Source organism: Oncorhynchus mykiss, chromosome 9 (assembly GCF_057628025.1).
Source record: "Oncorhynchus mykiss isolate SJ-2025 chromosome 9, ASM5762802v1, whole genome shotgun sequence".
NCBI lineage: Eukaryota > Metazoa > Chordata > Actinopteri > Salmoniformes > Salmonidae > Oncorhynchus > Oncorhynchus mykiss.
The window spans coordinates 31,408,945-31,433,949 of NC_143030.1; the positions used below are offsets into that span (position 1 = coordinate 31,408,945).

General features: G+C 44.5%; 1 protein-coding gene across 1 annotated transcript; it reads right to left on the reverse strand.

Annotated features, from left to right (window-relative positions):
* Positions 1-6,878: 6,878 nt before the first annotated feature.
* LOC110531871 (arylsulfatase J) lies at positions 6,879-23,747 on the reverse strand. Its single transcript, XM_021615348.3, has 2 exons — positions 22,775-23,747; positions 6,879-8,936 (listed from the first exon to the last, which is right to left on the reverse strand). Exons 1-2 carry the CDS (start codon positions 23,080-23,082, stop codon positions 7,568-7,570), a joined length of 1,677 nt encoding a protein of 558 aa, XP_021471023.2. The 5' UTR covers positions 23,083-23,747; the 3' UTR covers positions 6,879-7,567.
* Positions 23,748-25,005: the final 1,258 nt, after the last annotated feature.

The window sequence follows — 25,005 nt, forward strand, 5'->3', positions numbered from 1 at the left end:
TCAGAGTTTTTCCTGGTCAGGGTACCTGGTCAGAAAAAAACTCATGGCTCTAATCATGATCACTGATCTGTAAAGGCTCATGGATACATTAAATCATTATGGTGGAAACCTATCCAGTCCATTCACCCATCAGTGTTTCTGAAAGAGTGGAGAGGAAAGGAGAGAGAGGGGAGAGGAAAGGAAACCGCTGGGACACAGCCAGGGATGTGAACAGCTGAATGGTGTAATGTGGGAGGAACGATGAGGAAGCGATTGTTCCCTCCATCCTGCCACCCATACTTCTAATATCTTTGGAGGGCTGCCACTCCACTTTTCCCTTTACCTCCCTTCTCTTTCTCTCTCCCACTTTCTTTCCCCTCTCTCTTTCTCTCCTACCCCATCTCTCCCTCTATCCCCCTCCATCTCTTTCTCTCTCCTGCTTTCTTTCCCCTCTCTCTTTCTCTCCTACCCCATCTCTCCCTCTATCCCCCTCCATCTCTTAATCTCTCCCGCTTTCTTTCACCTCTCTCTTTCTCTCCTACCCCATCTCTCCCTCTGTCCCCCTCCATCTCTTTCTCTCTCACGCTTTCTTTCCCCTCTCTCTTTCTCTCCTACCCCATCTCTCCCTCTATCCCCCTCCATCTCTTCCCCCTCTCTCGGTCTCCCCCAAGTTAGGACCTTCATCTGTAGGAAACCTCGGCTGCCAAATAAACAGTGGTCGGAGCCCTCGGGGGGCAACGAGACTCCCGAGTGGTTTTCGTCTGAACGGTGAAGGGTGGACACTCGGTAGGAATGGCCTGCGATGACGATTCTGGCTGGGGCTGACACACCACAGCTGTGCCCTCGCCTCCAGAACGACCTAGAGAGCTGTGGGGTGCATCGCAATCCCTGGTGGACCAGGCTCTTTAGGCACCCTCCACATGCAGTACAGTGCACATGCCCTCTATACACACACTCTCTTAAATGCATTTATTTGTTAAACGTTGTCTCATCCTCCAGTGGATTATCAGTGAATAGGGTGTGTGCTCAAAAAGGATGATTAAAACGACTGCTTTCTCTGAGAACCATTAAAGCCTAGTTGAGTGAGAGAGAGAGAGTACTCCTCTTTCCAGAGTCATATAGACAACGGTGTGAAAACCTCCCTGCCGGCACTCAGCCTGCTTTCCTGTTTGATACAGACAGAGAAACAAAATGGTAGAGAGTGATCTCATACACGTCATTTGGATGGGGAGATTAATTCAAAAACAAATTTGCTTGCAATGTGAATGACTTTGTGTGTCTCTGACTTGGATAACTTCTCTATGGACATGTAGTACTGTCAGTGTTTGATTTATAAACTGCATGTGATTGATGAAAGAAGGATGAACCGGTGAATCATCAACCATCCCAGGTTACAGCATTGGTCATTTGGCAAGATAAATAATGTTTTCCATTCTGCCCTTCAACCTGAGAAACATGCCTGTTCCACCCTTGGACTTGCCTCTCATTGTCAGCTATGGGTAGTGGCCACAGTCAAGGGACGGCTAGGGTTAAAAAGGGGTCACTCATGACATCAACGGAGAGAGAGGTTGGGTTAAAGCTGACAGCACAGCTAGAGGGCTAACACCACCACAGGCCTGGACCTGTGTTAGAACGGGAGAAAAGGGAGAAAGGGAGTGAGGGAAGACTATGGAAAGACAGAAGAGTTGACAAGGAAGAGAGAAAGAGAGAGAGCAGGGGACAGACACTGACACGTGAGGTGAGAAGGAAAGACAAAACTAGGTTGCAGGCAGGAGAAACGTAGGGAGAGAGGAAAGATGGGCAAAGAGCGAAAGAAAAGGATGGGGAAAGTTGGCATGGGAGAGGATGGGGCACAGAGAGAAACAGGAGAGGGGCGGAGAATGAGAAGAATGAGAGCGCAGGCAGCTAATGGCTGCCAAGAACAGTTCCAGTTGTGCACGAGTGAAATTGCACATTACAGGAAATCCCCATGTCTACTTTCTGGGGCTGGAAAGGAACTCCCAGCCAACAGAATCTGTCCATCGCAACACAGTGAGAGAAGAGGGTTTTTCCCCACACACTCACACATAAGTCCATACACACAGAAACACGCAGACGCACACACACACATTCTATAGAGACAGGAAAACACGTGAGCACACACTAACTCCCACATCTCTACAAAAAGGGACTTAACTCATAAGCTGTGTATGTTGCATTACCACCGTTTTACGAGCAGCAGGTATGACAAGCAGTGTGTGTGTGCGCGACTGCGTGTGTTCCTACATACACTTCCCATCATAACAAAGCACAGCTGCTTCTGTTCCCACAAGCAAAGGATGTAACATCCTGACACATCAATCACTGACCTCAAGGTCAATTCCTGGCGCCACATTACACCATTGACAAATATGAGTGGGGGCGGTGGCCATGGGACTCCATGACTTCTCCTGATGGGAATGTGACCTTCCTGCCAAGAGATTTGGAAGTGCAAGACACGTGCAGTGTTTTCTGTGGGCGTGCATTTTGCAAGAGTGACAAACACGTTTGGCGTTTTCTGGTTGCGTTTCTAGGATTTCACATGGATTATTGTTACCATCTCTGTATTTTCTCTTGCTTGGACATGATCTTTATCCTCTTTCGTCGCTGGTAGAGAGAGAAATGGTTCATAACAGGATCTTAGCCGAGTCGTCGTGTTCAGATGTAGTCGTTGGCAGCCGATCCGGCTTTCCCATCCCGTCAGCTAGACATTATTTGACTAATTTGCACCTTGATCAGGCGGAAACTCATACCATACATACCGCGAAGGCGTGGCTGTTCACATGAGTGCTGAATGAAAAGCTAACACAATGACATATTACAACACTTTACCCAGTTCCGTGTATTACTGGGTTACTGATCGCTTTGAACTTTTTCTATCATTCCAAATGGGTGCTAATGGGCTGTTTATCAAGGAGTTATGAGCATCCTCTTGGGTTGATGGATCACTTTACCCAACTCAGTTACGGGAAGTATTGTACCCACAGTTTTTTCCCCAAAAGAAGGAATTTATTACCAAGAATCACAAGAAAATATGGAGGGAGAGAGAAAGACAGAAGAGAGTCATGGATTGAACTGTTTCACTGGCAAATGAGTTCGAGGGGGTTCCAGGGGAGCTTCTTGAAATTCTCATGTGCACCAATATTAGCCTACTCATAATGCAGTAACCTCCCCCTCTCACTTCTGTTAAAAAAAGTGTGACTGCCTTTAAAAAGCAACAAACTGTTTCTGACTCATTAATTATGAGTCAGCAACGTGTATTCTGTCAAAATGGACTACAAAGTGTAAATAGGATACTTTTGGTCATAAAGTTTGTCTCGTTTAAAACGGAGTTTGGAACATTTGTGCGTCACTACAGAAAATTTAAGGTAGGGTTTTGATTTGACGATGTCCATTTTCCCTCTAAGATTGGGTGAACAGTAATTGCTCTCTATCCAATAGCAGACAGTGAGACAGACATGCCCAGCAGCTCCGACTTTGTTTACACGTTACCCATTTTTTTACTTGAGAATCGCTGCACAAAACACCTTAGTTAGATGTAAGATTGCGAAAATAAAACATTGCCGGATTAAAGGTCAAAATTATTTACAGATTTCTTGGGTTATCTTAGATTCATTCGGGAGATTTGGAGGAAGTGAAACAGGAGTCTGCAATGTCTCATAGGGGATAATCAGTCAGGAAACACTTCAAGGACTGAAATCACGTTTTTCTAGTGAGCAACAGAAAAACACACGTACCAACCAGCGTGTTCAGTGGCTCTTTAAAAGGCAAATGTAGCTTTTTTACAGCCAAATGTTTTTTTTAAATATGTAAATGGAATGTTATAGAATAGTCCAGACACTTTTTTTGCGATTTCACTTGTTTGAGGAACTTACCCCCAACCAGCAATTAAATTCCTCATCCTCATTTTGCAGTATGGGAGCTCAACAACAAAACAAAAAACACCCAAATACATCCTTTTAGAAATGCAAATACTCTTAGTATAGTGATGCAGTTCTTTAGATGTTGTATTCATGAAATTCTGTCATTCCTAACTTTATCCGCAACGTTATATTCAATTTTGTGCGACTCAGGCAATACCATCTACAAGGAACTGCCAAAATAAAGGAAACACTTGAGTAAACTAAGGATACAAGGTATATTGAACGCAGGTGCTTCTACACAGGAAGTTCCAGACACTTGTAGAATCTATGCCAAGGCACATTGAAGATGTTCTGGCTCGTGGCGGCCCAATGCCCTATTAAGACACTTTATGTTGGTGTTTCCTTTATTTTGGCAGTTACCTGTAGCAGCAGGCTACACGGAGAACGGGAAATGGCTCGAATCATTAGGCATGACATAATTTCATGAGTACAACATGTAAAGACCTGCATCACTGTACTGAGAGCATTTGCATTTCGAAAAGGACTTATTTGGGTGTTTTTGGAGCATGTGTTCATGTTTTTGTCAGAGCACCAGTACTGCATAACGAGGATCAGGCAATTCAATTGCGTTAAGTTTCTCAAAAATAAGTGAAATTGCTGGGTTGAAAAAAAAAAAGTGTTGGGACCTTTCTATAAAATGTCATTGACATCAAGATCCTTTAATATAGAAGCTTTCTGTCAGTGAGGCTGTGTTTAACCTGTTACCTCTACACTGGCAGCCTACTAAACCCATGGGATCCATCCGAGTGTATATGGATAAAAAGTCTTCATTGTAAAAGTTGGTTCCCATGAGTCAAAACTATTCACTAGACAACCATCTATATGAACCAGAGGCCAAGGATCCACGGCATAAATAACCAGATTACTTCTTCACCTGCTGGGGATTTACAATGGTCTACAGTCATGGGGAATCATCTTTATTTCGGCTCAGTCGGTTAGCGCCGGTAAATCCACAATAGAAGGGGGTTAATGTGGTGTAGCCTGAGGTCATGGCTTGGCTGGCACAAGGCACGGGTTGAGTTAAGGGGGGGGGGGGGGCGGGGAGTCGGGGTGTTATGTATGAGGGAAGAGTGCATCACGCCCTGGGGAGGGTTCCAGTGGTGAGCCTCTCTCTCTGGCTGTCTGGATGGGGAACCATGCAGGAGTGTGGAAGGATCATGCTTCTGGAGCTGGTTGGTTGGAATGAGACCTATGACCTTTCTGAGCTAGCCTTTGAATACCAGTATTTTACTTTGTCATTTGGACAGTATCGTAGCATTCATGTTTCAAAACAAAATCAGACATTTGAAATTAATTAGGAAAAGAAAATAAAAAGCTACAGAAATGGAGTCTCTTTACTCAGTAATAGGGCCATGAGTAATAGCACCAAGCACTTTGGCTAACATTAATACAACCATGTTAAATTCATGTAAAGAGCAACATATAACAACACACTTTTATAGAAATACATTTTGTAGGGGGATCCATCATTAGGGCCATTTAACATCATTAAATGACTGTTTTATTAGTATTTTATGGACCAATCAAAGTTATAGCAGCTATTTTGTGCTTTAAACATTGGCGTGCGTACCTCATCACAAAGTGTGCTTTCGTGCATATGTACATACACTGCATTGCCAAAAGTATGTGGACACCCGCTCGTCGAACATCTCATTCCAAAATCACACGCAATAATATGGAGTTCGTCCCCCCTTTGCTGCTATAACAGCCTTCACTATTCTGGGAAGGCTTTCCTCTAGATGTTGGAACATTGCTGCGGGGACTTGCTTCCATTCAGCCAAAAGAACGTTAGTGAGGTCGGGCACTGATGTTGGGCGATTAAGCCTGGCTCGCAGTCGGCGTTCCAATTCATCCCAAAGGTGTTCAATGGGGTTGAGGTCGGGGCTCTGTGAAGGCCAGTGAAGTTCTTCCACACCAATTTTGACAAACCTTTTCTGTATGGACTTCGCTTTGTGAACGGGGGCAGTGTCATGGTGAAACAGGAAAGGTGCCTTCCTCAAACGGTTGCCACAAAGTTGGAAGCACAGAATCGTCTAGAACATCATTGCATGTTGTAGCGTTAAGACTTCCCTTCACTGGAACTAAGAGGCCCGAACCATGAAAAACAGCCCCAGACCATTATTCCTATTATTACACCACTCCAGCATTGCACATGGTGATCTTAGGCTTGTGTGTGGCTGCTCGGCCATGGAAACCCATTTCATGAAGCTCCCGGATGAACAGTTATGTCGATGTTGCTTCCAGAGGCAGTTTGGAACTCGGGAGTGAGTGTTGCAATGGTGCACAGGCAAAAAAAAAAATATACGCGTTATGTGCTTCAGCGGCTCCGTTCTGTGAGCTTGTGTGGCCTACCACGTCGCGACTTATGCTCCTAGACGTTTCCACTTCACAATAACAGCACTTACAGTTGACCAGGGCAGCTCTGTCCACATACGCTATTTATAAAAAGTATGTTTATTGACAGCGTCAAGCAACAGAAAATCAAATCAAATACTGTTTGACTTAATGGTTGCAAGTTATATTGCTTTGCCCAAAACCATGTGGGTTGTTTCCATTTATGGCATTTATGTTTTACTGTTCAACACCGACTGATGAATCTGGCGCTTCAAGACAAGCAACACAGGAGTTGAATCTGGCACGCTGGACCAAGTTCAACTTTATAGTATTTTCCACTAAAATAAAAAAGGTACGAAGTAGCCACGTGCCATCGGCTGCAGTGACAATGTGCAGCAGACAGAAAACTTTCCTGTCACAAAAAATACAAATAAAAAAAACACTACTGCTGCAAAATTGGGACTGATAAATTTGTCATTGAGAGCGAGATATAAAGAGAGCGCGAGAGAAATCAAGCAACAAAAAGTGAGCAAGAGATAGCGCAAGGGAGAGGCGTGGAAGTACAGAGAGAGAAAGATGAGAAAAGACTCCGTGGCGGAATGAGACAAATGGAAAAAAAATATAAAAATTGCATCGGGGTCTTTCATTTTTTTGCTAGTTTGTTTTACATTCAAGTTGAACTGGAGCCACAGCAGACAGACCTAAGGGGGGAGAACATACATTATCTTAAGGTTCAGACCGACTGTGCTAATAAAACAAACTAAATCTCAGCTGACTAGCAGATATAAATCCTACATTTTGTTTTCATATTCTTGAAAAAAAAAACACTGCAATCAACAGCTAATAGAATAAACTGTTTTGTTGATTTGGTTCTTTTATTATTTCACCCCAAAAATATGACGCTGTCCGTAAAGATTCATTCTATATTTATTTTCTCTCTGATGAAATGTAATGAATCTATTAACAATCTGAATGTCACAGGAATTCAAGCATGCAATAAAAACCAGAAAAACAAACACTCTTTTAAAGGCCTTAACCCATAGTCGTGAGGTCATAGGTGTTGGGTCTGACAGTAGTGATTTAAAGTGGGTACTTTCCATAAAGCCTACTTTTAGCCTACTCGGAGGCAAATCTATGTCCATTTGTCCATTGATTTCCCATACTATCCAAGCACCAGTCCATTCAAGTCTTCAAATCATTGAGCAGGACAATCCTTTAAGACAGATTGTGTGTCAATCCCTGAGATCTGACCATCTAAAAAGTGTCACACAAAAAGTCACAACAATAAAAAATCTAATCCTCCCCCTTTCTTTTCAGAGCTTCCTCTTCTTCGCTTTCTTCTTCCGTCTCTTCTTGGCCAGGTAGTTAGTGAAGAGGTTAGTCTCCCTATCTTCTTCATCCTCTTCCTCCTTGTACCAGGGTCCCCAAACCCCTCCGTTAAAGTTAGGGTTGGAGCGGGAGTCTTTAGCCGGGTAGCGCACCGGGATGGCCGTCCTATTGTACTGTGCTAGCCTCAATAGCATCATCTTCACTATGTGTGGGTAGTGTAGTGACAGGTCCACTCGTTCATAGGGGTCTGCTGTGATGTTGAACAGCCAGATGGATTTTCCCCGGTCCCAGCGGATGCGTTCATTATGCCAGCGGTTGGTCAGAAGTTGACTGGAGAACGTCTGCGGAGGGACCCAGTCGCTGTAGCCCGGCACCCCAGTAAGGAGCTTCCAGTGACCGACCCGGAGGGCGGCACGGATGGCCGTGTTCCAGAGGCCGTAGCCGGCCTTCCAGGATCCATTCTTGGCCTTAGTGTAGATAGGGTCAATGTTGTGTAGGATGTCCTGCCGGGGGGACGGACGGCCCTCGCTGATGGCCTCCCACACGTCGTACCCGTCCAGGTTGAGGTCTTCGTCCAGAGTCCCCTCCCCCAAGGACACCAGGGTGGGGAACCAGTCCGTGATGTGAATCAACGCCCGACATTGGGTCCCCTTGTTCACAAGCAGGGGACTATGGACGAAGCCTACGGCCCGGATGCCCCCCTCCCAGTAAGTTGCCTTGCTCCCCCTCAGTGGCCAGTTGTTGCCCCCGGCCATGGGCTGGCCCCCGTTGTCTGACGAATACACTATCACTGTATCGTCATAGAAACCGTAGCGCTTTAGCGCCAGCGTGAGGTTGTGGATGGCCTCGTCCAGGCAGGACACCATGGCGGCGTACTTGCGACGATGTAAGTTAGGGATGGACTTGTAGCGCTCCAGGTAGAGAGCGGGCACCTGTAGCGGGGAGTGGACCGCCTGAAAGGCCAAGTAGAGGAATAAGGGTTTTTGAGGGTTGTGGTGAGCCAGGATGTCCACAGCTTTTTGGGTGAACATCAGGGTTGAGTATTGGCCCCTATCTTGTTCCCAGGCCGCCTCCTCCCCTTCATAGAGATCATAGCCACACATGCCAGGACCGTCACATTTATAATGGCTATAGTAATCACCGCTACCCAGCAGGGACCCAAAGAAGGTGTCGAAGCCCCGCTGGGTGGGCATGCAGCCGCGTTTGTAGAAGCCCAGGTGCCACTTGCCCACCATGTGGGTGGAGTAGCCCGCCTGCCTGAGTTTTTGTGGCAGTGTGACGTTCTCCAGGGGCAGACAGTTGGCCTGGGTGGGCCGGATGACCGAGTGCTGGAGGCCCGTGTGGATCTGATACCTGCATGGGACACAGAAGAAATGGTGTTAGTCAAATCAACCAATCAAATCTTATCTATGACTATTTTTTTTCCACAAAGAGAAAGCCAAGGCGACAGTGGCTAGGAAACACTTCTAGTTTATCTAAACATTGAGAAGAACCAGTGTTAAAAAAAAAAAGAGACCATCCTCATCTGGCTGGCCAGAGTATCCAAAACAAGTCACACATCATAAAGCATTTGCTTACATTTACAGCTGAATATAATATAGTTGCAGTATTATGTTATGACAGGTTCATACATACGCCGCCATGACTCTGCTGTGGTGTTTGGACATTTCCTACTTCCACTTTTTTCTACGCTTGAATTGTAAAGGAGTTTCATGGCATATGATGTGCACACAAATTGCTCCGCATAGGGAAAAATAGGCTATACTGGATGAGAATATTTGGACAATTTCAACACGCTACTGTATACATTTCCAATAAACTAAACCAAACTCTCCCAAGGTTCTGGTAAATCCATTTAAAAAGTTAATGCTGTTCAAGTTTCTAAAACAACAATGGAATCCTTTCACAGGCCATTTAAATGCAATGAGACAGCACAGAAAACAGCTTTGCGGAACAGATTACACCCATTATGCAATCTAATTGTAATTACAATGGACTTAGTCCAAAGCCAACAGGTTTAAAATGACAGTTGACTGCTTGGGCTAACACGGGCCGGCAACCAGAGAACATAGTGATGCTTGACAGGAGATGTCCAAGAGCAATATGCCAGAGGATGTCGTGGTAATAGTGGTGGGTATCTGGGGGGGGGGGGGCAAAGAGTGTCAACACAGAAAACCCATCATTCAAGAGTCAAGGCAAGCCAGGAAACAAGAGTTGTGACCTGAAACTAACGATGTTCCTAACTTTCTATACTGCGGCGGCCATTTTGGCAACGACGGAAAAGAAAGCGACGACTTGTGTCGACTTTGCCTTGGTGTCTCCACGAGGCCGGTGTTATGAGAGTGACAAGAGTCTTTGTGTAGAACAGACCGGAGTTCCCGAAAAAGGACCACCTGCCTATTGTCATGAGCAAGGAAATAGTCAACAATCAAAAAGTCCAGAGGTAATCGTTCCCCTAGTGGTAACGATCAAACCCCGGACAAACCAAAGTTACTGTGTGTGCAGTATATCTGTTGACACAGCTACTGCCTATGTACACACGTCTTATTCTGAAAGCATCTCTTTGTGCTTACAGAGTACCTAAAACCAGTCGGTGATTGTATTTGGCAGTGGGAACAAGGTCTGTTGTCATATCAGACCATGTAAATATTGCAAACGTTGGTTTTAAAATTGAGCACTTAAGTCTCGGGAATGTAATCAAGGAAGGCACTATTCTGTTAGTAATGTGAAGTCAAAAGCTGCACCTACCTTCATGTACAATGACATAGTGACTGATTCCTGGCGAGGTTACCCATGCTCGACCCCGGGAGCAACAGAGCTAGTCTTTTTTTTTTTTTTAAAGCGGGTCCTCCGATGTCTGGAGGTGACGGCCCGTCTTGGCTCAGCAGCCTGGGACGGTGGAGCCGGTCTCGGTAGTAATTACGTCCGACTCTCCTGTGCTGCTTTTGGACGGAGAAAGCCAGGCTACCTCAAATCCATCATCGTCCTCTCATCCCTCTTTCTCTCCTGCTGCCAGTGGCAAAACAGGCAACCACTCACTAAGGCGAGGTAGAGAAAATAAGAAGTTGGGTGTGCACTTTGAAAAAAAAAATGAAAAAAAAGGAGGCTTTGGCTAGAGGGAAGCCAGGAGGTGGACAATCAAACCGAAGGCTTCCTTAGCAGGGTCTATACTCTTCACAGCGGTAGTGCAAGCACTGCAGCTCTCTGTGCAGAGTCACTCCTGGGGATCCAAATCTATGCTTTTCATGTGGAATTATACCTCCCCTCACACAAAAACAACCCATGCTTACACAGAGTATAAACATGTACGCACGCGATCCCCTCCACACAGCACAGCTTGGCTGGTCATTGTCCTACGCTTGAAGTCATTGGTCAGTGCTCCTGGTTCAGTTTGGGCTAGGTTTACGATGTGTAGGATCTGCAGGTTAAAGCGGCAGGAGTTGATTTTTAAAACTTTTCCACGGCTCCCCCCCCCAAAAACACACGCTTATTCACACTTGGACACAGCCCTGTGCAGGTCTTTGCATGCGTTTAGCATACTGCATCTTGGAAGTGCAAATACACACTACAGTAACACCTTGCCCTTGACTTAACTTTAATAATAAAAAAAAACATGGACTGGCCTAAGTGTTTTAGGGAAACTGGCTAATAATTCCCTTGAGAAACTGAAAGTTAGAAATGCTGTTGAGTTGATGAAACACAGGGACGTTCTAAGAGGTTTTAGACTTAATTGGTTATTCCCTGAGGTACATGTAATTCACTTAATACTGTCACACAATATTAAACGGTCAGACACAAGCTGAACAGTTTGCAGAATGGCATAATGAGTGGTGTGTTCATAAGCTGTGTTTGTATGTGTAAAGCCGCTATGTGCGCATGTTTGTAAGCTTATTTGTGCATGTGTGTGTGCGCATGTCTGTGTGCTTGTTTGTATGCTAAAATGACAGAACATGGTTTTGCTAATGGATCTCGGGAGAGGGTAATGGCGTAGTCTCTCTGGCAGTCCAGAACTCCCTACCATACAGTATTCTATGCCTCAGGAGTCAGTCAGGTGGGAGGACCGTCTTACTGAACAACTGAACAGCTCTTTCTCCTCCTCCTACAATTCACCGCGTAGCAGATGTCTCAATGAACGCTGCACAGTCGCTATGGTAGTACAATAGCGTCGTTCACAACACACCTCTCACTGGGCACACACACACACACACACACACACACGTGAATCAGCGCCGTTTCCACATCATTTCAATTCAATTATGTTGAACCTACATGGACCAGACGTTGAATTGGCATCTGTAGCCAGTGTGCTGGTGGCAGTGTTGTTGTTTGGTCCCATCGCCAGCAGACTGTAGTGGAGTTACATGCAACACGCAAGGATAGAGTCATAAGTAGAGTATATACACCCAACATCTGGCATCCAAAACCTAAAGATCCTCTAGTGTCTTTTGAAAGGAGAATGACTGTAGCATATGGGTTAACCTTTTTACTGCAGTGGGCTAAAAATCAGGGTCACACAAGAGTTGTTCTTGGTAGTCCACACACACGGGCTTACAAAAAAGGAAGACGCCTGTACCATGTCAGATATAGAGCGTCCCAATATTACACATCACAAAACCGTTAAGTATAAAAACATTTAACAAACACTCCACTAGGTTATTTTGACTGCAAGAAAGACCTACATAGGTCTGAGTGGCTCCTAGGATTCTTTTTTAAACATTTTTTAAAAGTATTTTATTTAACCTTTATTTAACTAGAAAAGTCAGTTAAAAACAAATTCTTAACTGACGGTGGGAACACTGCCTTGTTCAGGGGCAGAATGACAGATTTTTTACCTTGTCAGCTCGGGGATTCGCTCTTGCAACCTTACTAGTCCAACGCTCGAACCACTAGGCTACCTGCCACCCCACTAGGCTACCTGCCGCAAACAAGTGAAGTGGGGCAGTTTAAAATGCTATATCAACTTTAAGGATGTAAGATTTAATATGTTAGTGAATCAGAATTAATCTTTGAGGATAGAAATGATAATCTAACGCTAACCATTCAGTGGGGCACTACTACGGGATCTGGGATGAGAACCAGATTGTGTGTTGCTTTCACGTGGGTCTGGGATGATCACGTCTCACCAGTTAGTGGTCTGAGTAGGGGCCACTCCACAACAAAACACACTGGGGGGGGGGGGGATAGAGGAAGCATTGTTGCCCTGGGCGATCATTAACTGGATCCAATATGGATCAAATGAACTAATATAGTGATGGAAAAAAATAAGCCAAGGGAAAAGCAACATCTGTCTTTGGGTAGAGACCAGAGAGACAATCAAGCAAGCTCTTTTGGTGGTCCATGGTGGAACTTGGCGCCGAGCGCGTAGGCTTTGACTAGAGCTGAATCTGAACCCCAAATTGCCATTATATAGTCGGTGACATACGTTGAAGTGAACTCAAGACTTCACAACTGCAGATAATAAAATGTGCAGAGAAAACTTTAGTTTCCATCTATATGCCATCTCTCTGTTTAGCGCTTTTCACAAGCAATTATATGTCCATGTTTACTCTCTTCGTTTGCCCATAAATGTCTATTAAAAAAAAAAAAAAGTGCCATTTCTGGAGGGTTTTCTGCTCCATTATCTTCATTCTCAGCCAGACGTGGACCAGCTTGTATACATTCCACCGGGGTATAAGATTAGATTTTCCATTCCTTCAAACTTCACTTGTTTTTATTTGTCCAGCTTCGTATTAAAAAGCCAAGGATTGAAATCTGGGATTGAGAGGAAGGGACAATGTCTCCCTGAGGGCATCTTTTTCTTCAGATTTTTAAAGCCACACAAAATCACAACGCAACACAGTTGGAAAAAAAAGACAGATGCACGTCAGAGCTGTGTGTGTGTGTGTGTGTATATAATATAAGAGTCTCTTATGTGTTCATCCGAAAGGTAGAGTGTGCGTGTGAAAGAGAGCAAGTGTGTGTGTGTGTGAGCACGTGTGTTTCTGCGAGTGCGTATGCGTGTGACTGCACGAACTCATCTACGTATGAGAGGGTGTGTGAATTCACCATATAATCCTAACCCTCCAGAGAGTCTTATGGGATGCTGGTGCTCACATACCAAAAGGTTACAGGCGTGTAATGAGAATGTCACGCTACGTAGTCTCTTATCCCTAAACAGATCAGTCATCTAAAACGAAAGCTCTCGACGTGGACTGGAATTCCAAAGTATCCTGGTCTACATCTATGACATTTCAAGGGAATGGGTCATTGGCCTTGAATTTGTGTGGGTCTTGAGTGGTTGACGGACATTTCTGCTTTCTAGTCTTTATGGGCCCGTAAAAAAATAAATAATAATGACTGGAGTAGTGAGCGTATTCAATGTGCCTCCCACCCTGTCGCATACAGCCCGTTTACAGACCCTCATTAACATCTTATGGCACGAGCTCATGGTTCTTCCCTACTTTAAGTCCATATCAACCAAATTACAGTACAGCCACAATCTCAAAACACCCATTGTAAATCACACTAGCTATCGCCCTGGTCTATTTTAACACAACCGCTGGGCCGCTAGGCCAACAAATCACAATAAGCCATTAAAACACAACTCAACAAGTGCAGCTTGCAATCACAGAATCCCACAAGGCACAACAGGGATACCACTACTAGGCTACACAACCACTGGGTTCTAGGCCTATACCAAGTTTCAAACCATCACTATCCCTGGGCCTGGGCCCGGCTCCATGTGCCAACCCCACGGAACTGTTCCACATCCTCCCCACATATGGTTCGAATAAGCAGCCTCTCCTCGGCTCTCGAAAGCTAATGAAATTTAGCCTTGGAGCGGTGTGGTTCCCTCGCTTATTCCCTTCCTCCCTTTCGACTTGATCTGACTGGACCGCCCCTTCAATCGCACTTCTGCTGCGCCCTCTTTGGCACTCGTCTTCTTTAACCCATTCAGGACTCAAAACACTATAGATTCCCTCGCTCTCATCCAGACCCTCCCTTAAAACCTTCATTCCCCTATTCACACGTTGGCCTTGCTTCACTTTGTCAACCGACCCAGTATGCATTCGCGCTGCAACCCAGTGTGCTGGGATGGAGTGAGTGTATAGGGTGAAGGAAAGGGTAGAAGGTGCAACAGAGTGAGGGTACAGGGTGAAGGAGAGCGAGATGTACAAAGAGAGCGACAGCTCAGTGAAGCGACATGGGGATGGGTGAGTGAGCGGGGAAGCTGGGCGACTGTGGACAGTCTCTGCATGGGGTCTGGAGAAGTGGAAGGTGAAACTTGACTGGGGTGAGAGGGCAAAAAGGGGGGGGGGGGGGGGGAGTAGCTCTGTGCAAATAAACCACGGCTCTGCCCGTGGTTTGTTAGAGTTACAACTTACAGCGCCTTGACACCAAGACAGCACAGTGTTTGGTTTCATGAAGCTGCCCTTATCCACATTGGTGATGTCCTCCACGCAACCCAGAAGCCACTGTGGGGCACATTCCTGATCATTTGTTTGTTGATGGATGGAGGTTCATCAGCGATGTGGGCCTTTGATAGCTAAATAGAATGTAGCTTTACGCCGATTCCACCGGAGTCATCCTCCGTGGGAAGTAGAAAGAGAGGAACAGAGAGGGACTGATAGATGTGTGAGAGAGAGAGAAAAGAAAGCGTTTCGGGAGATGAAGGGGGTGGTGGGGGGGGGGGGGGGGGTATTCCTGGCTATTTTCTCAATAGTTTTTATTCAGACTAGTCACATAAATCTTTATAAAAAGGAGTGCGTCTGAGAATGTAATAGTGAATTTAGACTACAGCAAGGAGACATAATTCAAGTCCATTTTAACACTACCTGACAAACAGCTGCGAGGTTGTGAAGTTTCCAAAGTTCTGGCAAAAATTAAATCAGCGGTCTTTTATGAATGCCTAATTCCACATCCGTGTACTAAACACCTTTGACAGAGGCCACACATCAGCTCTGTCCGGACACGTTTTGTCGTCATGTCTCTCAAGCTGTGAAATACGCACATCTTTGATACTACCGGGTGTGTTTACAAAACTTTCAGAAAAATGTCCTTTGTCCCAACCGCCCAACCGCCTTGTCTAGCAGAGAAGTTATTTCAGAGAACCTGGTCTTGAGCACCATCCATTGTCTCATACCCATTTCCACAGACATAGTCCACATTCTTAGACTTTAATAAGGAACGCCATAACCGCTGCCAGGTCAATACAACCTATGCCCTTTCCTTGGTATAACTTCTCACTTTTCCAGGAGTGAATTACTGAGTAGTACAGTGAGAGTTCATGGGGTTTGAAGAGCCCTATAAGTCAAGGGCTGTTGTTGAACTTGGGAGGCAAATGCTCAACTGAAGCCTCAAAGTTTTTTTTTTCCTGCCGCTGCCCTGAGGAAAACCAGAGGTTGAGGTGCTTCGATTCAGAGCTGCCGTAGCAATTTGGGGGGGGGGGGGGGCTTTACCTTTGTACGAACAGCAGCAGCACAAATGGGGTTCACTTGTCTGTCTCCATATATATATATATAACATTTTCGGGATGGAACATTTGAGTGTAAACTTATATAAATGTATGTATAAGAGAACTAACAATCAACTAAATAAACAGCCTGGTCTCAGACTAGATGTAAATATCTGAAACACTCAAATTAGTATGTATGATATGTAACCATAGCAAGCGTAACATACGACAGATGGTTACTTAAGGCAAAAACAAAAGTATGGTGGTTGATCAGGGTGGGCGTATAATGTGAATGTGGAGAGGTGGGACAAAAGTCGTGAGTTTGAATCTCAACACGGACAACTTTAGCTAATTACTTAGAGTTAGCTAACCACTTAATACATTTTTTGCTACTTTGCAACTACTTAGGGGAAGGGTTAGCAAACATGCTAACACTTTTATCTAACCCTTTAACCTAACCTTAACCCATTGGGCAGCAGGGTAGCCTAGTGGTTAGAGCGTTGGACTAGTAACCGAAAGGTTGCAAGTTCAAAATCCCCGAGCTGACAAGGTACAAATCTGTCATTCTGCCCCTGAACAGGCAGTTAAATCCACTGTTCCTAGGCTGTCATTGAAAACAAGAATTTGTTTGCCTAGTTAAATTTGCCTAGTTAAATAAAAGGTAAAATAAAAAATAAATAGCCTAGCTAATGTTAGCCAGCTAGCTAACGTTTGCCACCTAGCTAGAATTCACAACATATCATACAAATTGTAATTCGTAACATATCATACTAAATGGAGTGTCTCCAATTTACACACAGAATATACAAAATGCTCTGAGACCAGGTTGAAATGAAAGCTCGCCAGGGAGAATCAAAAATCAAGAATGAAAATTATGCGTTCAGAGGTATTTCTGTCATGGTATGGGGCCCCCGTTGATTTTATTATAATGTTTGAGTCACTCAGATAGCGTAAGACACGGCAAATTGTGTAGTACTGCAGGAAATTCGCTTTAAAACTGCAGTTTTTCTCTTTCAGCCTCATGGCCCACAGGATGGCCTTTACAATTTTAAATGGAGTTTAATGAGGTGAAGACAGAAATACATTTTTAAAGAAAGCTGCGATTTCAGTGGCTGGGTCAGTCTTGCATGCTGCCACCACCTGATCTCTGCAAATGAAGGACCTGAGGCCAGAAGACAGTGGGCGCTTGTGTGTGAAGGATCAAGTCCCCTCTCTGGTATCCACGTGTTGCATTAAAAGCAAAAGGGAGAGTGGTTGAGTGGGACAGACAACATTTGACCTGGCCATCTCTAATCCTGCACAACAAGCCGATTCTGGAAAACCCTCGCGACTCAAAAGACCATTGTCACCATCACAACGATCGCTTCTCTTTTTAGGACCAGTGACCGGAATGATAGTGTGTGGGCATGGTAGTAGGAGGAGGGGGCACATCGGGGTTGAGAGAGATTGTGACGTTTGTGCAGGCCTGCTCCTGGACTAAAAAGCACATTGAAATGGAGAGTGCTAACGCAGTCCAGAAAGAGGCTTCATCAGCCTTCATGCAAGATTATTTTCTTCAGACAATCTTTCCACCGAAAAGGCTCAACAACAGCTCTTACTATGCAAACACAGCAGATGAAACACATGGTAATATATTTATTTCTCACCAGAATAACGCACTCACCTCGTCCCTGCAATGCCCAGTCAGTGGCAGTGCCACGGGGGGAGGGAAAAGGAGGAAGAAATGGCTGATATTACCTCTACTTGAACTTCATTACCATACATGTCAACATGCCCTGGGATATCTGGATATTTTGACCTGTCAGTCCCCTGGGTAGAACTTAATATTTACGAGGCAAGACAACCTGTCCATCTAGAGACAGTTGAGAAAGAAAAAAAACATTTTCAAACTAGAGCCCTCTGGTGTATAGTTGTGGTTTACAATTGGGGCGCAACAATAACAACTGGAATTTAAAATTTAGCGTGTGTGTGTGGCAAGGGGTCAGATTCCGTTGGTTGCCATGCCAACCAGCCCAAAACCCCCCAAAAACAATTACACCTAAAAAAAAGGGACCCTAAGCGGCGAGCAAAAGTTTAGAGATCACAACAACCACCCTTTCAGCACGATATTCAAGTTACTATATTGCAGGCCACAAAAGGGGAAAAGCATTGACATCTTGACATTTTAACAGCCCTATAGAATGGATCATGGGACAGACATCTGCTGAAATCCCACCGCAAGGCATGGAAGGGAAATCCAGTCTGGTCCCTCCAATATACAGCACATAGCAGTACCGTAGCTCTCCTCACATTTCTATCCATTAGTAAAAACACACACACAAAGGGCCCCTAATCTCCTCTTTGGAGGACACCCTTCTATTTCAAAACATAGATTAAAAAATAATAATTAAAACACCACCACTCTTGCAATCATCCTTTCAGGAGTAGCCTGGTAACACAACTGTATATACACCAACATTTCAGGGGTGGGTGGAGTGGGCAACATGGGAGACACTTTTTTCATAATTTGCCAGAATAGGTGCCCAGGAACCTTCCCGTTTCAGTAGGCAGACACTATAGGCGCAACTGAACTATCACATTTACATAAGTACTCGGACCCTTTACTCAGTACTTTGTTGAAACACCTTTGGCAGCGATTAGACTTGAGTCTTCTTGGGTATGACGCTACAAGCGTGGCACGCCTGTATTTGGAGAGTTTTTCCAATTATTCTCTGCAGATCCTCTCAAGCTCTGTCAGGTTGGATGGGGAGCGTCACTGCACAGCTATTTTCACGTCTCTCCAGAGATGTTTGATTGGGTTCATGTCCAGGCTCTGGCTGGGCCACTCAAGGACATTCAAAGACTTGTCCCGAAGTCACTCTTGGCTGTGTGCTTAGGGTCGTTTTCCTGTTAGAAGGTGAACAGTCACCCCAGTCTGAGGTCCTGAGTGCTCTGGAGCAGGTTTTCATCAAGGATCTCTGTGTACTTTGCTCCGTTCAGCTTTCACTCAATCCTGACTGATCTCCCAGCCGCTAAAAACATCCCCACAGCACGATGCTGCTGCCACCACCATGCTTCACTGTAGGGATGGTGCCAGGTTTCCTCCAGACATGACGCTTGGCATGCAGGCCAGAGACTAATTTTGGTTTCATCAGACCAGAGAATTTTGTTTCTCATGGCCTGAGAGTCTTTAGGTGACTTTTGGTAAACTCCAAGCAGGCTGTCGTGTGCATTTCACTGAGGAGTGGTCTAGCCACTCTACCATAAAGACCTGATTGGTGGAGTGCTGCAGAGATGGTTGTCCCATCTCCCTGACCAAGACCCTTCTCCCCCGATTGCTCAGTTTGGCCGGGCGGCCAGCTCTAGGAAGAGTCTTGGTGGTTCCAAACTTCTTCCATTTAAGAATGATGGAGAGCACCGTGTTCTTGGGGACCTTCAATGCTGCAGAAATGTTCTGGTACACTTCCCCAGCCTTCACAATATCCTGTCTCGGAGCTCCAAGGACAATTGATTTGACCTCATGGCTTGGTTTTTGCTCTGACATGCACTGTCAACTGTGGGACCTTATATAGACAGGTGTGTGCCTTTCCAAATCCTGTCCAATCAATTGAATTTACCACAGGTGGACTCCAATCAAGTTGTAGAAACATCTCAAGGATGATCAAGGGAAACAGGATGCACCTGAGCTCAATTTCGATATCTTACAGCAAAGGGTCTGAATACTTGTGTAAATAAGGTATTTATTTTTAAATGATTTGCAAAAGTGTCTAAAAACCTGTTTTGGCTTTGTCATTATGGGGTATTGTGTGTAGATTGACGAGAAAACCCATTTAGGAATAAGTAACGTAACACAATGTGGAAAAAGTCACGGGGTCTCAGTACTTTCCAAATGCACTGCATCTGTAGCGTTTTCCTCTGTGGACCCAGACGGTTGCTATAGCGGCTCCACTTGCAGACAGTTAAGTTGTTACTGTGCATCTTTGTTCTCCAGCACTCAATTGTGCATTTTGAAATGTTGATCTTGAAGCAATCAATCAAATGTATTTTATAAAGCCCTTCTTACATCAGCAGTTGTCACAAGGTGCTTATAAAAGAAGAAGAAAAAGGGCAGTGCAGATTTAGAAGAACTAGTGGCTAGGAAAAACTCCTTAGAAGTGCAGGGACCTAGGAAGAAACCTAGAGAGGAACCAGGTGTGTGTGTGTGAGTGAGAGAGTGAGAGACGAAACAGCCGATTCAAAGCAGTCATTGTTGCACTTTATATTGTGTGCGGTTGCATGCATTTGGGTGTCTTGAGAACACACCGTAACTGAAGTCTGTCTGCATAGCCTTTCAAGTCACATTGCGCTTGCATGCAGAAGTGGGACACTTCAAAGGGCTCTTCTATTATGCTCCAGTGAAACAGTCATAATGCTCCAATGGACCTTAAGTCTCGAGCAATTTAGCCAACAATTAAGCCTCCCATGCACAATTCATTTTGACTATTGATCACCTCGCATGTATAGGGCAGGCTAATTAGTGGAAATAAGTAAATCAGTCTGAAGAAGAAGACAACCATCCCCCCCTGGGATGCAGGTGGAATGGTCACCTCTTGACTTTATAACACTTTAACACACTCAGTGCATTGGCCCAGCCTGGTCTCATAGATTAGACATAACATAGTAAACATACATACGGGACACTGAAATGAGTTAGTTAGATACTTTGCAACTTCCCACCTGGCTACCCCTACCAACAGCTCTGTACCCCTCACAGCAACTTGCCCAAGCCTCCCCCATTTCTCCTTCACCCAAATCGAGACAGCTGATGTTCTGAAAGAGCTGCAAAATCTGGACCCCTACAAATCAGCCAGGCTAGACAATCTGGACCCTCTCTTTCTAAAAGTATCTGCCGCAATTGTTGCAACCCCTATTACTAGCCTTTTCAACCTCTTTCGTCTCGTCTGAGATTCCCAAAGATTGGAAAGCTACCGAGGTCATCCCCCTCTTCAAAGGGGGAGACACTCTAGACCCAAACTGTTACAGACCTATATCTATCCTACCCTGTCTTTCTAAAGTATTGGAAAGCCAAACAGATCACCGACCATTTCGAATCTCACCGTACCTTCTCCGCCATGCAATCTGGTTTCCGAGCTGGTCATGGGTGCACCTCAGCCATGCTCAAGGTCCTAAACAGTATCATAACCGCCATCCATAAAAGACAATACTGTGCAGCCATATTCATCGACCTGGCCAAAGCTTTCGACTGTCAATCACCGCATTCTTATCGGCAGACTCAACATTCTTGGTTTCTCAAATGACAGAGTTCAGTGTGTCAAATCGGAGGGCCTGTTGTCCGGACCTCTGGCAGTCTATGGGGGTGCCACAGGATTCAATTCTCGGGCTGACTCTTCTCTGTATACATCAATGTCGTCACTCTTGCTGCTGGTGATTCTCTGATCCACCTCTACACAGACGACACCATTTTGTATACTTCTGGCCCTTCTTTGGACACTGTGTTAACTAACCTCCAGACGAGCTTCAATGCCATTCAACTCCACTTCCGTGGCCTCCAACTGCTCTTAAATGCAAGTAAAACTAAATGCATGCTCTTCAACCAATCACCACCCGCCGTCTAGCATCACTACTCTGGACGGTTCTTACTTAGAATATATGTGGACAACTACAAATACCTAGGTTTCTGTACCTAGGACTGTAAACTCTCCTTCAAGACTCACATTTAGCATCACCAATCCAAAATTAAATCTAGAACCGGCTTCCTATTTCACAACAAAGCAGGTATATTCCTTCCTATTTCACGCTCCAGCAGGTATATTTCACTGGTCACCCCCAAAGCCAATTCCTCATTTGGCCTTCCAGTTCTCTGCTGCCAATGACTGGAACGAATTGCAAAAATAGCTGAAGTTAAAGACATATCTCCTTCACTAACTTTAGGCATCAGATGTCAGAGCAGCTTACAGATCATTGCACCTGTACATAGCCCATCTGTAAATAGCCCACCCGACTACCTCATCCCCATAGTTATTTTTTGTTGTTGCTCCTTTGCACCCCAGTATCTCTACTTGCACATCCATCTTCTGCACATCTATCACTCCCGTGTTTAATTGCTAAATTGTAATTAATTCACCACTATGGCCTATTTATTGCCTTACCTCCCTAATCTTACCTCATTTGCACACACTGTATATAGACTTTTATTGTGTTATTGACTGTACGTTTGTTTATTCCATGTGTAACTCTGTTGTTTGTGTCGCAATGCTTTGCTTTATCTTGGCCAGGTCGCAGTTGTAAATGAGAACTTGTCGTCAACTGGCCTACCTGGTTAAATAAAGGTCAAATAAATCAAATGTAAAAAAAAAACTACTTAGCATGTTACCTAACCCTTTCCCTAACCGAACATCTAGCAACCCAAAGGTTGTGAGGTTGAATCTCACCACAGGCAACTTTATCATTTTAGCAACTACTTACTACTTTGCAAAGATGTTGCATGTTAGCTAACCCTTTCCCTAACGCTTTAACCTAACTCCTAAACTCAACCCTAACCTCTAGCCTTGCTAACGTTAGCCAGCTAGCTACAATTATTGTATGTTTTTCAAATTCATTAAATATCTTACGAAATGGGTAATGGACATCCACAAATGAATACATACCATACGAAATGTAAATACTGTGTCATACTAAATGATGCGTCTCGGATTTACGTACAGAATAATACGAAATGCTCTAAGACCAGGTTGACTGACCACAACTGAATACCCACGAGACAGGAGGTTCAACTCACCTGCCAGTCATCAATTGACTCCTGGAAGGGCTACAGAGAGGCTGAACATAGTAATTCTCCAGTTTCACTCCCTGCGCTGCCAGCCTGTCCAGAGTTGGGGTTTTGATCTCGGACCCATGGTAGCCCACGTCCCGGAAGCCTTGGTCATCAACCAGGATGAAAATGATGTGAGGTTGAGTGGTCTTGTCACGATTACTCACTCGGTTCTGCGAATTGCCATTCCAATTTCCCCACGACATCTGATAGCCACATGTCAGTGAAGTAAACGCGAATAAACTCGCCAGGACACTGACGATAAACATCTTCATCCCCGACGTTTACACTGCATCAAAAACCAAACCACTCGAATCATTGTGTTAGTCTGAGTAAAAAATATATATATAATTAAGCGATCGTTGGTTTGCTACATTGCAACAAAGTTATTGGCAGTGGTTGTCATGGTGGACAACGAGCGAATGCGGTGGAGGAGCGTTGCACATGTCCCGGTGTAGCAGCCCTTGGAAATTGTGTTAGCATTGTCCTCAATGGCCTACTCTCATACTCTAGCCCGATGACAACGTTTGTGTTCAGTAGCCGACGATAATAGCAGTCCAGTCCTTTCAAATGCTGCAACACGCGTGTTTGAAGTCCCCACCATTAAAACGTTCATCCAAAGTTCTACCACGCAAAACATCTTCCCGTCGGAATGCTCTATTCCTCGTTTGAAACGTGGCTCCTCTTACAAAAATCGTTGAATCAACTTCACTCTTCACTTAAAACTGTGTTGCATCAATCGCGAACCTCACTTGTGTTTATTCTAGGACGTGAGAGACTTGACAGGTCCTTCTCTCTCAGCAACGAGTCTGTTTTAGAAACACCCGCTGCCAGCTGTAGGGGCTGCTCTTCCGTGTGTGTCTGCGCTCCTCGCACTCCACCACCATTTAAATGGATGGGGGAGTGCAAAGAGCATTTGGATCAACCTATTGATTGGGTTGTGACAGTGTGGATTATACAACGGGTGGGTATAATCCTGAATGCTGATTGGTTTAAACCGCATTCTACAAATTTCCGCTGGCTAAATCTATGACGTTTAAATGCCCATTTGCACTGTTCCACCTGATCACGCAATCCACTGTTTTATCAGCCCAGCCAGGCAATTTATAAACTTGATCTCCACTGTAAAAAGCATTTAAAAAATCTTGAATCATTAGCTCATTGTTATGGATGTATCCAAATAGAAACAGTTCATGCAAATGAAGCTACTTTGCTGTTATTCTGGCTGCACTTTTTGACTTGACTGTAAATTAGCCGTAGTTGGCTAGCTAGCATACAAGGGATAAGAACATTGCCAGCCAGTATGGCAATGTAACATTTAAAACGAATGACTGTCGTGTCCATAGATTCAGAACAAAAGGACTGAATGACTGTATGGTCTGCCCCTGGAGACAGTCACAACGTTTGTAATAACAGTGTTGGGGAGATAAATAATAATTTATTGCAAATGGAGGAAAAACAAACGTGGTCTGTATTTTCATCTTAACATCTTTAAAACATAACAGTTGGAAGCATTCCATAATGCAGACTTCAACCAACACTCTGATGTCTAGATATGCCATTTATTTATGGAAGGCAATAACTCGATTGGATTTATAGTGGATGGGCATCTGTAGAGATTTGGACAGCTTCTTTCATTTGAAGATCATTTTTTTTAAATCTAAGAAAATGAAGTCAACCACTATTCTAGTCTGAAGGCTAAAACTTCCTGTTAGTCCAACATACAGGAACACATGTGTCCTACTGCTTGATTATCCTATTGTATTTTTCCCCTTCTGGCTTACCTTATGGCTCATGATGAACTAGGCTACCTCTCCCAATTTAGGAGTAGACTTAACGTCAGAGAAAGGATTCATTCAGCTGAGGTTATTTTGTTCATTTTCTGAGGGGGAATAAGCAGTTGGTTAAACCAAGCAGTACTACGGAAGTAATCGTAGTATAAATGGTGGGAAAAGTACTGTATTGTCATACTTGAGTAAAAGTAAAGATACCTTAATAGAAAATGACTCAAGTAAAAGTGAAAGTCACGCAGTGAAATAGTACTTGAGTAAAAGTAAAAAAGTATTTGGCTTTAAATATACTTAAGTATCAAAAGTAAAGGAATACATCATTTCTAATTCCTTATATTAACCAAACGAGACGACACCATTTTTTTGTTTGTTTAATTTACGGATAGCCAGGGGCTATCTCCAACACTC

What these genes read in the sequence shown, in the direction of transcription:
- LOC110531871 (XM_021615348.3), bottom strand. Translation starts at nt 23,082, where the DNA reads ATGAAGATGTTTATCGTCAGTGTCCTGGCGAGTTTATTCGCGTTTACT. An exon ending in AGTCAATTGATGACTGGCAG is followed by an intron (nt 8,937 to 22,774) that starts GTGAGTTGAACC and finishes TGTCCCATGCAG; the next exon opens with GTATCAGATCCACACGGGCC.